The following is a 17,446-nucleotide window of genomic DNA, read 5'->3' as shown; positions in this document are numbered from 1 at the left end:
AAGAAAAATGAAAGGGTGCGACCAAATATGATGTTGGTGCGCCGCATGCAACAACGCGCGCTGATTCGATCATCAGTGTCTGGCATTTTCGGTGACATTGGCGACCGGGACCGCGTGTTCCAAGGTAAAATCCATTCTTCATTTCACGTAATATAATTTTCAAAATTATTCATAATTTAATATGTGTTTTCTATTATAAACGAGAAAAATTATCCAAATGATATCCGAATTTCCAAGAGAATTATAGATCGAGTCAAAAAGGATTCCTAAAACTTTCTTGATCATACCATAGGTAAGAATGTGTGTATTCCGTACGAATACATAAATTACATGTTTTTGTAAATGTATGGTATGTTGTGTGTGATTGTGTATATGTGTTTAAGTACGAACGTGTATGTGTATCGGTAAAGATTGTTTGTGTAAATATAAACATATATTATGTTTGAGACATGTAGTGACAATACATGTATGTATTGTAATATATATGTATGTATTAATATGTGTACATATGTTATACATGTCAAATGTATAATCAGTGTGTGTACATGTAGAATTTGGGTGCACTGCACTTGTTATGTGATCTGGTGCAGATGTACGGTGCATTGTACTTGCTATGTGATCTAGTATAGTTGTGCGAAAAATCTGAATATCTGGTGCTTGTTGTGTGATCTGCTACAAGATGATTCAGAAAGTGATTTGAAATATATAGCACTGATGTGCGTGATGATATCGTGTATCACGTGTGTCTATATGTGTGTGTCTGTGTGTGTGTATTTGTGTTTAATTATGCATAGAAATTAAAACCTTAGGATGAAATAAGTGAATTAAAAATGAAAGAGATTCAGAAAGAGTGTAGAGCGTAAAGATCCTAAATACCTACTTGTTTAGTCTTAATCGAGAAGGGGAGGGTGCGTGTGTGGCTGAAGTTCAGGGGGTATGGTGAACCTACACATGGAGAGTGTTTGAAACCTATTCCAAACGTGGATAGATATTTGTGAGTGTGTGGTTCATATAGCAAACGTAACTGTTGTGGCTAATGTGAGATTGTGTGTCCTATCCATGCGATTGGGGGATCCTTTTCGCTTCTCCTCAATAAAGATATAAACGGCATCGCGCGATGAAACCTTAAATATGATATCTAAGTGTATTGTGATATTTCAAGTGTAGATGTGATATCCGAGTATAAATGTGATTTACAATAAAAAGAAGAATTAGATCAGAAGAGCGAGGATTAGAATATGCTTCGTGATATAATTTGTTTTGCTGTGTATTTTGATTGAGATACTTTATTTGACATTTTCTTGATTATAAATATTATTCCATTTTATATATTACGTGAATGAATGTATGTAAGTCTCCGTTATAAAATCTTTTTTCTTACTGAACTCGTGAATCTCACCCCAATTCACTTTCATCCAAGTTAGAGAATATGAGAAATAAGTTCAAGATCAATGGAAGATGACGAAAAAAACTTTATTAGTTTTATTTTAATATTGTAAATTAATTTAAATTTCTCAATTATTTATAAACAAATAATTATCCAGTCACAAGAGATATGTATTAAAGGGTAGTTTCAGTGCATATTTAATATTTATTTGTTCTACTAGTTAGAAATATTATGTTAACGTCCGTACCCAACGACATTGGGGTTCGGACCGTTACAAAACCTCCTCAAAAGGAGCAAGAGGACAGCACACCACCTTAACAAAACCAAGAATTGGACCAAGATTCAAGCAACCTAGATTTACAACAAGGTAACATGATTCATGATCTAAACTCCAGTAAGGACCCGGATGATCTTAATCAACCTATTGCTTTAAGGAAAGGAGTAAGATCTTGTACTACGCATCCAATCAGTAATCATGTGTATTATAGAAAACTTTCACAAAATTTTCAGGCATTCATTACTTTCCTCGAAGACAATCGTATCTAATCCAACATCCAAGAAGCACTTCAACAACCCGAATGGAAATCTGCTGTTCAAGAAGAAATACAAGACTTTGAGAAAAATGAGATACAGGAATTCTCGGAACTGCCAGAGGATAAGAGACTTATTGGATGCAAATGGATATTCACCATAAAGCATAATCCGGATGGAAGCAAAAATAGGTACAAAGCACGACTAGTAGCTAAGGGGTTCACTCAATCATATGGGATTGATTATAAAGAAATATGTGCACCAATAACAAAACTCAACTCCATTAGAATGTTACTATCAGTAGCAGTAAACTTGGATTAGAATCTTCACCAACTTGATGTCAAAAATGCATTCCTAAATGGAGAACCAGAAGAGGAAGTCTACATGAAAATTCTACTTGGTATGGAAACACCAGAAAATGCAAGAAAAGTGTGCAAGTTGAGAAAGTCTTTATGCGGCCTAAGACAGTCACCTAGGGTCTGGTTTGATCGACTAACCAAAATTGTAAAAAAGCATGGATTCACCCAATGTCAAGCAAATCGCACATTGTTTGTAAAGCATTCCGAAGAAAGTAAATTGGTTTTATTCATTGTTTATGTTGATGATATTATAATCACATAAAACAATAAAAAAGGGATAGAGAATCTCAAGAAATTGCTAACAAGAAAATTTAAAATCAAAGATCTTGGACAACTCAGATACTTTCTCGACATGGAAGTTGGCCGAACCAAAGAGGGAATTTGGTCACACAAAGAAAGTATGTCCTTGATATGCTCCAAGAAACTGGAATGCTAGGATATAAGCCAGTAAACATGCCTATGGACCATGTGGACAAGATTAATGAAGATACTGAAGTCCTCCGACTGATAAAGACAGGTACCAAAGATTAGAGGGAAAGTTGATCTACTTAACTCACACAAGGCATGATATTGGTTTCTCTGTTAGCATGGTAAGTCCCTACATGAACAATCCAACTAACAGACACATGAAGGCTGTATACAGAATTTTACAGTATCTCAAGAAAAGTCCGAGTAGAGGGCTTTACTTTAAAAAAAACCTCAAGTAGGGAAGTTGAGGTATTCACTTATGCGGATTGGGCAGGATCCTTAACTGATCGAAGATCAACTACCGAGTAGTGTTCTTATATGTAGGGAAACTTGGTAACTTGGTGAAGCAAAAAGCAGTCCATAGTGGCAAGAAGTAGTGCAGAGGAAGAATTCAAGGCAATTGCTCCAAAGAATACTCAAAGAACTTGGAATTACATTAAATCCCACTACAACAATTTTATGTGATCATAAAGCTGTCATAAGTACTGCAAAGAATCTTATTCAACATGACTGAACGAAACACATAGAGATAGACTGTCACTTCATCAAAGAGAAACTTGAAAGAAGAACAGTCAGACTCATGTATACTCCATCTAGCCGCCAAATAGCATATATTTTGACAAAGACACTTTCAAAAGCAAGCTACGAAAATATGAAGAGCAAGTTGGGAATGTTTAACATCTACCACCCAACTTGAGGGAGAGTATGATTAAATGTAAAAATTAGTGGGATTCAGTAATGATCAGTTTCTAATTATAAAGAAAAGAGAATATCTCTTAATTAGTTGTTGTTTCCTTCTTTAATACCTAAAGATATTGAGTGCATAATTTGCAACTATAATTTAGGAATTCAACTCATATATATCCTCATTCTATATCCAGAGTTTACACAATAAATAAACAATATTTCTACAATACTTATTCCATCAAAAAAAGAAACTTGATCCCTGAACCTTGAAATATGTGTTTGTGGTGTACTCCTCTCAAAAGGGATATAAATGATATCATCCACCTACACAAAAATTATATATCTGCAAATGTTACCGTCATTGAACAAAAATCATATTTCAACTCACCATATCCTTAGGGTTGCCTATATTGAAAGATAAGAATATAAATTTTTTCACTGACTTTATCTTATGGTTTTTGTCACACACCCAAGTACCAGTACTACAAGAAAGTCTTAGGACCCACCAGAAAACTCACGCACTCAAGAGACCATACCCGACCCTAGGTTCACTCAAGTGCGTATGAGGAGGAAAAATCCAAGTTCTGAGTCTAAGCCTATCCAAGTATCCGACTTTGATTCTAAAACTGAGGTAAGTCCCACAAAACCTATACAGTTTAATAATGATATACCTACTTAATTTCATAAAGATACCATGAAATGCAATAAACTTCCTCTTTACCTTATCTCACAATTTGTGTCATTTGATAAGTGCTCACAGTACCATAAAATTTCCTTACAATTTTGAATGTTGAGTCTATTTCTAGCACCGTATTTAAGACATTTCTTATGGAAAACGAAAAAGTACTACGAAAGTAGAGATGCATACACTAGACAAAAACCAAACATGAGAAGTAGTGGACTTACTCAAAGGAAAAAGAAAATGTAGGATGCAAGTGGGTTTTTACAATCAAATACAAGGCAGATTGGACAATCGAGAGATATAAAATAAGACTGATGGAAAGAGCTATAAACATATTTATGAGATAGATTATCAAAAAATATTGACACCAATAGCCAAGATGAACACAATGCGTATTGTGTTACCCTTACCTGCCTACTTTGATTGGCACTACAACAATTCGATGTGAAAAACATATTCCTGCATGAAAACTTGGAAGAAAAAAATATCCACATGGAGATTTCACCAGCTTTTGCAGAAAAATAGGATCAAACAAAGTGTATAAATTGAAGAAAGCACTCTATAGACTCAAACAATTGTCAAGAGTAAGGTTTGGCAGATTGGCAAGAATGATGATAAGCTTAGGATATAAGCAAGCTCAAAAGATTACACTATGTTCATCAAGCACTCAGAGATAAGGGAGTTACAATTTTCCTAATATATGTTGATAGTATTTTGTAATAAGAAATGATGAGAAAAAAATTGATGCTAAAGCAATATTTGGCAAGAGAATTTGAAATTAAAGGGTTAGGTAAGTTAAAATATTTTCTTGGAATTGAAGTCAATCCACTTAAAATTCGGAATCTTTATCTCTCAATAGAAGTATATTCATTACTTATTAAAAGATACTAGCAAGCTAGCATGTAAACTAACTAGTATTCCTATTGAGCCTAATCATAAATTGGGAGTAGGATAAAAAAATACACCAGTGGATAAGAAGATGTACTAAAGATTAATTGGAAGACTGATATGCATGTCTTACACAAGACCAGACATCGCTTATACAGTAAGTGTTATAAGTCAACTCATGCACAACCCTAAAGAAGTACGTTTACAATTTTTTTTTTTTAAATAGACGAAGTGCGTTACAAATAGCCCACACAGTATTGCATTAACTTGTTCAGGAAGAGAGATAAGTTGCGTCTAGAAGTTTATACGAATGTAGATTATGCAAGATCAATGGTAGAGAGAAGATATACCTCAAGTTACTGTACTTTCTTTGAGAGTAACCTAGTTACCTTGAGGAGTAAAAAACAAAATGTAGTAGCTAAATCCAGTGCAAAATCAAATGTTCGAGCAATGATCCAAGAAGTATATAAATTACTATGGATAAGAAGAATTTTAGAAGATTTGAGAATTATGTGTGACAACTCTATGCACCTATATGTAACAACAAGTCAACTATAAGTGTTGCACATAATTCGGTACAACATGACCGGACCAAATATATTTGAGCTGACATATACTTTATTAAAGAGAAACTTAAAATTGACCTAATATGTACTCCATACATGTCTACCAGTTCATATCTAGCAGATGTGTTAACTAAATAGTTGAGTAGTTCAACACTCCAAACTATCATTGGCAAGTGGGGATAGACAATATCTATTTCCCAGCTTGAGATAAAGCTTAAAGGTAGTGTATTTTACATAAATTAAGTTAAAGAATATAAGGATAAAATACATCCTACATAATTAATTGTCTATTTAGAAACTGTTTATTTTGGAGAGAAAAAGTATTAATTTTATTTTTTCACACCCTTTATGTTGTTACATATAGGGTATATATAGATTTCTTAACCTATTGATAGGAAAATTCTTATTCTAATAAAATTCTAATTATATAAAATAATTACTCTCATAAAATCCTAATTACATCATCATAATGAATTAAAATAATTAAATAATAAATTATGCTAGTCAACACTCCCTGTCAAGTTGGTGCAGGGATATTACACATGTTTAACTTGTAAACAAAGTTTTGAAGAGTCATCTTAAAGTTTTCCAATGTCAAAAAAAGTGCTGCAAACTAGAATCAGATCTGTCAGGCAACAGTTTGGCTTGGCTCGGCTCGGCTAAAAAACGGCTCGGGCTCAACTGGAGCACTATAGGAACTCTCACACACCGCCGGCCACCATGTGCCACCGAAATATTCTGGGAATCAGCACAAAAGCTTACGCCTATCAGATCTGACATGGATCTGATGAAATCGCACCGGAAAAAACACGTAACTCCTCTTTCCCGGACAGACCCGATGTGCTGACGCTCTAATCTGGCCGTCGCGCGCCGATCTTCATCTATGTCGCACGCAGAACAGGTTGCGCACGACTCTGCCTTCTTTTTCAGCCGTGTGCAGCTCCTTCGCTCTCCAAACAGACCAAATCTGACACCCGTCCGCACCGATCTGCCTCTCCGTCGCGCGCAAAGCCGTCTTCCTCTGCCTGGTTGGGCGGGATCAGCTGTCTTGTTACCCAACCAGATCTGGAATGGAGGTGAAGCGATCTGGTGGAAGGCAGAACCGAAGCAAGTTGATTGGCAACCAGGAAGTTGAAGCCGGAAAGCAGAAACTGATTAGCAACCGCTGCTGGTTGGTCTTTTGGTGAGACGCGGCCACCGATTCTCTCTCTGGATCTGTCTGGGGTGGTAATGAAAGTAAATATAGATAAATGGGTACCAACCCAATATATTGTGCTATTTTAGAATTTAAAAAAATCCTGAAATTAGAACTCTAAAATAATTTTATTTGACTCTGATACTATATTGTTTTTGGAGAGAAAAAATATTAATTTTATTTTCTCACACCCTTTATGTTGTTACACTTATAATATTTATAGAATTCCTAATCTACTAATAGAAAAATTCTTATTCTAATAAAATTTTAATTATATGAGATAATTACTCTCATAGAATCCTGATTACATTACAATAATAAATTAAAATAATTAAATAATAAACTATGCTAGTCAACAGAAACCTATATATATTAGGTTGTAATATTCAATAAAATACACAATCAATCATTCTTAACACCTGTCACCAAATCAAATAGCACTTCTTTTAAGTCATGGAACAGTTCTACATGTGATACTTGTCAAATATACAACTTAAGAAACATCTATTCTCCCAGAATGTTGAAACTATTATCAATACGTAATCAAACTTGAGTTCGTATGTCTATGGATTTCATGAAACAACAACCTAAATCTTAATGTAAAGGTACTATTTGGTTGTGGTGGATAAGTCTGCCAACTATAGTCTCTTCATGACCTTGACTCATCCTTTTGGTGCTGTTAAGATAGCCAAGTTGTTTTTAGATAACATTTATCAGCTACATGTTATGCCTCTCTATATAGTCTATAATCGGGACAATTTTACAAACCTAATCTAGAACGAATTTGTTAAGTTGTTGGGGACTCAACTTTAGGTAGGCACGTCTTAAACACCCACAGGTGGATGGTCAAATATAGAGACTTAACTAGTGCGAGGAGAATTATTTGAGATGTATAACCTTCAAAAAACCTCACTTGTGGGCAAAATTGTTGAGCTTTGGCAAAATGTTGGTACAATTGCACTCACCACCCAAGTTTTAGAATGTCTCCTTCAAAGCCTTAATGGCTGTTCACCACCCCACTTTTTGGACAATTAGATGATGTACACACTGCCTCGTAAACTGGAGAAATTTTTTTAGATAAAAGAAGAAGATGACAAAGATGTTGAAGGAATATATACTGGCTGCAGAGAACAAATTCAAGCAGTACGCAGATTCATATTGTCCTAAAAAGAGATTTAAAGTTGATGACTTTGTCCTCCTAAAACTCCAACCTTATTGGCAAAGTCCAATAGCAGCCAGAAAAAGCCTTCAATTGTCTGCCGAATTCTATGGGACATTCAGAGTGATTCTGTGACTGATGAACCTGACAGTTTTGGTTAACTGTCATACAGTGCCAGAATCCCCAAAAGGCAAGAACAATACTCATACAAGAACTTCATGTAGCTATGCTCTATTACGCAGCAAAGAAGATGGCAAAGAAACAAAACTTGGAACCTTGAACAATGCCCATAACAACACTGCATATAATTAAGTGCCTCTAGAGGCATTTAAACAAATGGATTAAGACAGGATAATATTAAACATCTTGAGTTCAAAATCAGGGGAAAAAAGTTAACAAATCCAGCTTTTGAGAAAAGGAAAAAACAAGCTTTCACAAGAAGAATTGTCCCAAGACAAAAATGATCTCACCTCCCACTTTTCAGATTTACATCCAAACCAAGCAAATTTGAATAGACAAGCCTTTTAACCAGTTGAACAGTTGAAGGTTTCCTGCACATCTGCAACCTCTAGAAACCCAAAGAGAAAAATGGCAAATATAAGACTTCCAGATTGAAATTAAATTTAAAGATTAAGACGAGAATCTAGAGAGTAACTACACAAAAACTTGTCGGCATATTAACTAGCATACCTCCTTCCACCATGCTAAGTGGGCAAGATCTTTATCATCTAAAATATCATTTGATGCTTTAAGTTTCCTAGCCTTTGTGGTTCCTTTCAAAATCTTCCTATCTTTGAAACAATAAATCCTTTCAGAGTGCCTGCAGCTATTAGTACTACAAAGTAGGACATCAACAACTAAATATGGAATAATAACCACATTTAACAAGTTCACTCCCGCTCTCACTGTGAAAGGAACTAAGAAAACCGAGAACAAAAAATTAATGAAGTCAGAGATTAGAGACGAGGTATTACAGCATGCATTATAAATACAGAGCATATTTATACACAGATATCCAGACACGCATGTATACTCTTGTATGAGCAGAGTAGAAAAAGAGAAGGATTACGGTAGATATGGAGAGGGAACGAATGACGAGTATCCGCGAACAGATATGCGCGGACGAACCAGCAGAGCAAGGGAACGCCACCTGGGTAAGGCAACGACCACGTTTCTGGAAGTTAACCAGTACATTCTGTGTGTTATACGAAGGAAATCTCTTCAATTTTTTTTACTTATTCTCATTAAATTATGTATCATTTACACGAGAGACAGAGATTTCTAGGGTTTCTTATCCAGGGTTTTGAGATGTTCGTTCGCTTCTTATTCCCGCCAGTATGCAGGAACAGAAATGATTAAAGGTACAAACGAGAACTGGATAAAGAAAAATCAAATGCTATTGTTTGTCACCATTATAGAGTGACACTATGACGGTGATGTATATATACACTACAGCACTGGAGAAACTGACTGAGCGCTTCGTGTCTAGTGTTTGAGCTTGTAGAAGTTCAAGTGAACTGTATTCAAATTCAATTAATTTTTTAAAAATTTACAGTTCCTACCGAATCCGTTTAACGCATTGCATGTCTTTTTTTTTTTTGGGTTACAATTCAAAAATTGTATGTTGTACTATCGTTTATAATATTAAATTTTTTGTAATTAATAAAATATATAAATTTTTAATGTGTTCATGAAAATTTTATATTATTTTTTAAAATTATATTTATTTAAATACATTTTATATTTATGAACATATTATATTTTCATAAATCGTGTAAAGGAATTTGAAATATATTTATTTTTATTTAATTAAAAAAATTATACAAATGGGTGTTTATTAGTTCAAATTGAAATTTAAACACTTCTATATAATATATTTTGTAAAAAAATTATTAAATAAATACACAAATAAAATATGATTACAAATAAGTAAATAATAAAATATAAAAATTATCAACTTACATAATGTGATAAACTATAAACAAAATAAATCAAATATAATATAAAATAATATGATACTATAAAATAATATACAGCATACAAAATGAGATATGTTGCATAATTTACTTGAAATTTATTTATTATAAATATTTTTAAAAATTATAAATTTTAATAAAATTTAAAGAATATTTTTAAAAAATTCTCACCACAAGTTTTATAGGTTCGATTTTGTTAGGTCCAAGAATTTATTTAATATTTAAAATTTACTAAAAAATTATCAACAAATATGTTTACTATGTTAAGATGTAAATGATTGTGTATAAAAATTTTAATTGTATTTATAATAGGTATTTAAAAATTATTAATATTTTTTAATAATTTTTTCTAGTCATAAAATACAACTTGTCATTTGTTTAGCTGTTTAATTGTTTCATTAAGACAGGGCCATTGAGACATTTCAAAATTGGTACATAAAAAATGACTAGATTTTTGAGTGGTCAATAATTTTTTAGAACTTTTTTTTGGCCCCGTCAATTGGTTCAATACTTTAAATTATATTATTATGTTATGAAGATGTCCTGTTTTTTTTTTTTTTACATGTATTGATAAAATTACACAGAATATATATTTTTAGAAGTTTCAAATGCTTGTATTCAATGTATAAGAAGTTAACTTTATATTGGTGCCTACGTACATTTATATATATATATATATATATATGAGATGTCACATATATATATTTAAGTAATTAGTACTTTGGGTTGACCCAATGTGATTTAACAAAATACATATAATAAAATAATTTGGAACCAACTAACATGTAGCTAGAAGAATATTAAACTGTTACTTGACTATAAACTAAGAGTCAATTTTATAAATTCAGAAGAAACAACTTGTTTTTAATAAGCTTTTATTTCGTTTTCTTTTGTTTTTTTTTTTAATCACATATTGGAGCTTGGGAACAAAACAGAGCATTGACTTTGACCTTGACAGCGGAGGTACCAGCTGATGTCCCAATTCAATATGTTTTAAGTGCATTAATTAAAGTTAATTTTATTAATTTGGGAAATATAAAAACACCCATAATCTAATTAAAATTATAATTAATCATTTATTATGTCACACCCAAAATATTTTTTTATATTATTTTTATTTTTATTTATTTTTCTTTTTTTTTGTATTTGAATTTCTTAGATTTTAATTTAATTTAATTTAAATTAATAAAAATAAAAATAATAATAATGATAAAATTAGGTAAAAATATTATTTCGATTTAATTGAAATTGATTTTGAGAAAAAAATGTGAAAATTTGGATTATGGGGGTGTTTTTGAAAAGAAAATCAGAAACCAGGGGATCAAAATGTAATTTAGTAAAATTGTGCCATTTCAGCAGCCACGTCAGTAGCCCCGGCCAACCAGAACACACCGCGTAGCAAAAAAACACTGACACGGGACGGGCCACGGGGGCGATCTGCATGCGCGCGATCGGATGATCCAGATCCATTCCCACGCGCACGGACGGCCCAGATTTACGTATAAGGACGGCCCAGATTCAATCAGGCACGGACGGCCCAGATCGCATCGCGATGGACGGTCCAGATTTAATCCCAATTAAATCGCAATCGGATGGTCCATATTTAATCTTGATAGATGGTTGAGATTAAAAGGCAAAAGGTATAAATAACCTCACCCACACGTGACCACAAAACCCTAGCCGCTAGTGCGGCGTCGCCGCAACTCCCCTCTGTTTTTGCCTTCGATGAGGCACTTCCAAGCCTCCGTTCGATGCAAATTTTATACCACTGTGATCACCGTTTTTTTCTTTACAGGTTGATCGGAGCCAAACATCAAAACGCGACTCACACCGAAGGAGCCGCCGCACCCGAGAGCACCGCCGCCGGTAAGTCTCAATTTTTCGTGATTTTTTTGCCCACCGAGGGCCCTAGGGTTGTTTTATCGCAGGGACCGATGCAAGTTTGGCTGAATTCAGCCGAAAATGGCCAACCCGAAACGGATCGCTGACACCGGAGCACGGCGGAACCACCGTGCCAGAATTCCGATATTGGCCGAAAGGGGACTCTAGGTCTGATTTGGGATTTTTTGGGACACGTGCAGGTACCGGTAGTGCGTTTCAGTTTTTCGAAAAAAATTTAAGAAAATTAGGGACAGTCCGTATGCGCACTGTAGAGTCGATTTCAGACCCCGAAATAAGTAAGGACCCCTCACCCTATTTTCTATCACGGTATTAAAGCTAAATAAATAATTAAACTGTACTGTGTGACTTTATAGATATAAATTGATTAAGGTTGCCAATTGAGCCCAAGTCTGACACATTATTGGTCAGTTGTTGTTTGATCAAATATTCAGTATTAAATACAGTATGATGTTTGATGGAATTATGTTGTGGTCTCGTATGCATGAATCATAGTTTTTTTTGTTATAGTTTGTATTATGGTGAACCCGATACTGTGTTGTCTTATTTGGTGTCAATTATTGGTTTACATGTTGTGTATGATTGGATGATTGAGATCAAAGAAAAAGGCAAAATGGATAATGTGGACAGCCTGACTACATATCCTTGGAGATGGTGGATGGACCGGGTCCGTAGGGAATCTTACTGGGAACGTGGTCTCTCATACCGGACGGGGTATGGAAACCTTATGTGTTTTGGCACCCATACCGAACTGGGTATGAGGATGGCCCTGGAATCAGGTTATTAATGTTAATGGTTCATGGGTAGCGAGTACCCCCTATGGATCCCCATGGATACTAGTAGGCTGGTAAAAGAGGAAAATATATTATTTAAAGATTGCAATGCAAAGGTGTGGTAAGTATTATGTTATAAAGTCTATATGATTTCATGATGATGATAATGTTATTGCTTTCATATGTTGTTTTCATGGATCTCACCGAGGTAAGTGGATAGTAAAGGTTTTTATGTTAATAAACGAGTTTGTTATAAATTATGCTCCATTGGTCATTTTTGTTTTCTACCCACCTTTACTTCCGTGGCGGTGAGATAGTGTGATATCTTTACTGGGCTGGTGTACCTCATTCCTTATTTAACAATTTCATATCAGGAAGACGTTGTTCCCGAGCCTGTTCTGCAGGAAGACGGCGAAGGGGACGCCTAAAAACTTTATAGTTATATTTATAGTTCTTATTTCGAGTAACTCTTTTAGTTAGTTTGTTCCTTCATGTTTTGAGTACGTTTTGGTTATTGTGTAAGGGATGTTAATCAAAATTTTTATTACGCTTCCGCATTTAAGATTTTTAATACATACATTTCATTTAAATTTCCGGGGCAGTTACAGTTGGTGTCAGAGTCGCGTTCCTCGGACCCATCCCTTACACAATAATGCTTAGAGAAATACTCACCGATAAGTCGTTATTCAACCATTCCTTATGAAATACAGGTGCAAAGAAATGAGGAGAGGAAGACCCCCACTAAACCGAGCGGCCTGGGATAATTCGTTTCGGGCGGCTGTAGACAGATTATTTGAGATGATGGAAGGGTTCATAGCTGCCCAGCAAGGGCGAGAGGAGAGAAGGGAGTTACCCGACCCTCTTCCACTACCACAAGTTGAGCCTCCGCTATAGCAGGCTGATCCCGAGCCACTCCGGCACGAGTCTGCTCCTCCACAGTACCACCCGGCACCACTGCTGCAGTATAACCCAGTGCCCCAGCCACCTTACTACCCAGCACCACCGCAGTACAGCCCAGTGCCCCCATCATATCAGTAGATGCCACCACAGGACCCCCCAATCTATCCCCAGCCGGGTCCAGTCCCTCTTCCACGGGACCCCGCTCCTTCCTTGATTGACCCGGGCTATATAGAGTGGTACAGGAGACTGAACCCCTCCACCTTCACAGGGGGATTCTCTTTTGAAGAGGCTCAATACTGGCTGGCGGAGACTGAGAGAGCTTTCAGGACCTTGGGAGTAGTTCCTAAGCAGAGAGCTGCCTTTGTTTCTTACATGTTGGTAGGGGAAGCAGGACGTTAGTGGGAGCTCAAGCAGACCACCCTGCCTACACCAGTCACTTGGGAGCAGTTCTTAGCGGCCTTCCATGCGGAGTATCTCCCTGAGCACATCTGACACCTAAAGGAAATTGAGTTTGTTTAACTGGTTCAGGAAAACATGATAGCATCGGAATATGCTCGTAAGTTTCTAGAGCTGGGCCGATACTCCCCGGAGACACTGATGGATGAAGGCCGAAAGGCCAGGAGATTCAAGTGGGGTCTCCGCCCGGAGATCAGGCAACACTTGTTGATACTGGAGCTCAAAACATATTCAGCAGTCCTAGCAAAGGCACAGATCGTGGAAAAGAGCTTCAACACCCGTACTCAGCCAGGAGGGAGTTCCCGACCCTCAGCTCCGTTCCGCTGGCCAACACCTACTGCGCCTACCCAACCAAATAAGAGGCCCAGACCAGCCATCCAGGCCCCTTCTCAGGCTCCAGGGGCAGCACGTGGGAAGATCTATCAGCATTGCGGCAGAGATCACAGGAACCGACCCTGCTACGCCTCAACAACACTTGTCGCATATGTGGCAGTGCCCAGCATTATGCAAGAGAATGCCCGAGGAACCATAATCAAGGAAGACCTCCTATCTAGGGCAGAGCTTACAACCTTACCCAGCAGGATGCCGACGTCAACCCAGATGTGGTACAGAGTATGTATACTATATGTGACCATATTGCTCATGTTTTATTTGACACTGGTGCATCACACTCTTTTGTTTCACATGCTTTTGCTTCCAAAATTAATGTATCACCGGATAAACTTGATTCATTATTGTTTGTGTCTACTGCCGGGGGTGAAACACTACTAGGGGAAGTTATCTACAATGTTTGTGCCGTAGAGATAGCAAATAGAAAATTGAGTGTAGCCCTGATAGGGTTAGACACGGGAGATTTTGATGTAATCTTATGAATAGATTGGTTAGCAGCGTACCACGCCACCATAGATTGCTTTAACAAGAAAGTTGTATTTAATCCTCCTAACGAGGAGCCATTTACAAATTAATAAAATCATTCAGTACTTATTCCTTGATGACAAGTTTTCATAACTTCTAATGCCTTAATCTTGCTGTTTTCTCTGACTAGGCAAGCCCAAGAAGGAAATTTGTATTCAAGAGATTCCGGTAGTCCGAAACTTCCCAGATGTGTTTCCGGACGAACTACCCAATCTGCTAGTGAACAGAGAAGTCGAGTTCACTATAGACCTACACCCAGGTATCCAACCTATTTTGGTTGCTCCTTATCGCATGAGCCGCATTGAGATAGAAGAGCTGAGGAACCAGATCACTGAATTGCAAGCTAATAGTTTTATTAGACACAGTGTGTCCCCTTAAGGTGCCAGAGTCACTTTTGCAACGAAGGGAGATGGAACGTTGAGACTGTGCATTGATTATAGAGGATTGAACAAGGTTACGATCAAGAACAAGTATCCCCTTCCCCTGATTGATGACCTCTTCGACCAGTTGCAGGGTTCACAGGTCTTCTCTAAAATAGACCTATGGCCAAACCGGAGCCAAACCACGGGCCAATCGGTCGAAAAACCCCGTCGAAGTCCGTCGATGGTGCCGTAACTCTCCTCTGTTTTTGTCTTCGATGAGGCCCTTCCCGGCCTCCATTCGATGTAAATTTTATACCATTGTTATCACTGTTCTTTTCTCTACAGGTTGATCGGAGCCAAACATCAAAATGCGACTTACGCCGGAGGAGCCACCGCACCCGCAAGCACTGCCGCCGGTAAGTCTAGGTTTTTCGTGATTTTTTGGTCCACCGAGGGCCCTAGGGTTGTTTTATCGCAGGGACTGATGCAAGTTTGGCTGAATTCAGCTGAAAACAGTCAACCCAAAGCAGATCGTCGTCGCCTGCGGCGTCGTCGTCGCCGGAGTACAGCAGAGCCACCGTGCCGAAATTTCGATATTGGCTGAAAGGGGCCCTAAGTTTAATTTGAGATTTTTTGGGACACGTGCAGGTACCGGTAGTACGTTTCAATTTTTCAAAAAAAAATTTAGAAAAATTAGGAACAGCCCGTAGGCGCACTATATAGTCGATTTCAGACCCCGAAATAAGTAAGGACCCCTCACCCTATTTCCTATCACGGTATTAAAGCTAAATAAATAATTAAACTGTACTGTGTGACTTTATAGATGTATAATTGATTAAGGTTGCCAATTGAGCCTGAGTCTGACACATTGTTGGTCAGTTGTTGTTTGATCAAATATTCAGTATTAAATATAGTATGATGTTTGATGTAATTATGTTATGGTCTCGTATGCATAAATCATGGTTTCTTTTATTATGGTTTGTATTATGGTGAACCCGATACTGTGTTGTCTTGTTTGGTGTCAATTACTGGTTTACATGTTGTGTATGATTGGATGATTGAGATCAAAGAAAAAGGCAAAATGGATAATGTGGACAATCTGACTAGATATCTTGGGAGCTGGTGATCGGACTGGGTCCGTAAGAAACCCTACCGGGAATGTGGTCTCTCATACCGAACGGGGTATGGAGACCTTATGTATTTTGGCACCCATACCGGATTAGGTATGGGGGCGGCCCGTTTCACTCTCATACCGGACGGGGTATGGAGGTTTATGGTTTTGGCGCCCATACCGGACAGGGTATGGGGACGGCCCTGGAATCAGGTTATTAATGTTAATGGTTCACGAGTAGCGATGACCCCCTATGAATCCCCATGGATACTAGTAGGCTGGTAAAATAGGAAAATATGTTGTTTAATGATTGAAATGCAAATGTGTGGTAAGTGTTATGTTATAAAATCTATATGATTTCATGATGATAATAATGTTACTGCTTTCATATGTTGTTTTCATGGATCTCACCGAGGTAAGTGGACAGTAAAGGTTTTTATGTTAATAAACGAGTTTGTTATAAATTATGTTCCATTGGTCATTTTTGTTTTCTACCCACCTTTACTTCTGTGGTGGTGAGATAGTGTGATGTTTTTACTTGACTGGTGTACCTCATTCCTTATTTAACCATTTTAGATTAGGAAGACGTTTTTTCCGAGCCCGTTACCCAAGAAGACGGCGAAGGGGACGCCTAAAGACTTCATAGTTATATTTATAGTTCTTATTTCGAGTAACTTTTTTAGTTAGTTTGTTCTTTAATGTTTTGAGTACGTTTTGGTTATTGTGTAAGGGATGTTAATCAAAATTTTTATTACTCTTCCGTATTTGAGATTTTTAATGCATACATTTTATTTAAATTTCCGGGGTCGTTACATATTAACTGAATATTAAATACAATTTGAACTATAAATTGTCTCATTCGAAAATTATGTTAATTTTTTATAATCATTCATTAAAATATTTTTTTAAAAATGTAATTAATTGTTTTATGAGACACTAGGTTATAAATTAAGAAAATACATGTTGTTAATATTAAAAGCAACTTAATGTCAATTGGTGACAATTTGTAGGTACTTCATCTTTAAATTTATTAACATTTTGGACCGGTTCCAAACTTACCAATATTAATAAATAAAATAAAAACGGTGTCGTATAAATAGAACAACGGTGTAAGGAGGAGAGTGGTGTGAAA

At 36.5% G+C, this 17,446-nt stretch overlaps 1 protein-coding gene across 6 annotated transcripts in view; it reads right to left on the bottom strand.

Moving 5' to 3' along the window:
- MSH1 (MUTL protein homolog 1) overlaps positions 1–9,426 on the bottom strand; it is a 54,717-nt gene extending 45,291 nt beyond the window's left edge. For 2 of the 6 annotated variants that reach the window (XR_015817653.1, XM_088215305.1), the window contains exons 1-2: positions 8,613–9,068; positions 8,393–8,490 (exon numbers count right to left, since the gene is read on the bottom strand). Coding sequence is in view for 4 of the 6 variants with exons in the window: in XM_088215305.1 (XP_088071431.1) it covers positions 8,393–8,490; positions 8,613–8,921 (407 nt within the window). In the remaining 2 variants the exon portion in view is untranslated. Of the gene's footprint in view, positions 1–8,392; positions 8,491–8,612 lie in introns of those variants that run through there. The other 4 variants (XM_088215306.1, XM_088215307.1, XM_088215308.1 and 1 more) reach the window with 4 other exon arrangements.
- Positions 9,427–17,446: the final 8,020 nt, after the last annotated feature.

This window comes from Carica papaya, chromosome 3 (assembly GCF_054855325.1).
Source record: "Carica papaya isolate Zhongbai chromosome 3, ASM5485532v1, whole genome shotgun sequence".
In the NCBI taxonomy this organism is placed as follows: Eukaryota; Viridiplantae; Streptophyta; class Magnoliopsida; order Brassicales; family Caricaceae; genus Carica; species Carica papaya.
Note: the sequence above shows the minus strand (reverse complement) of the source record. Positions and strands in the feature narration are given on the sequence as shown.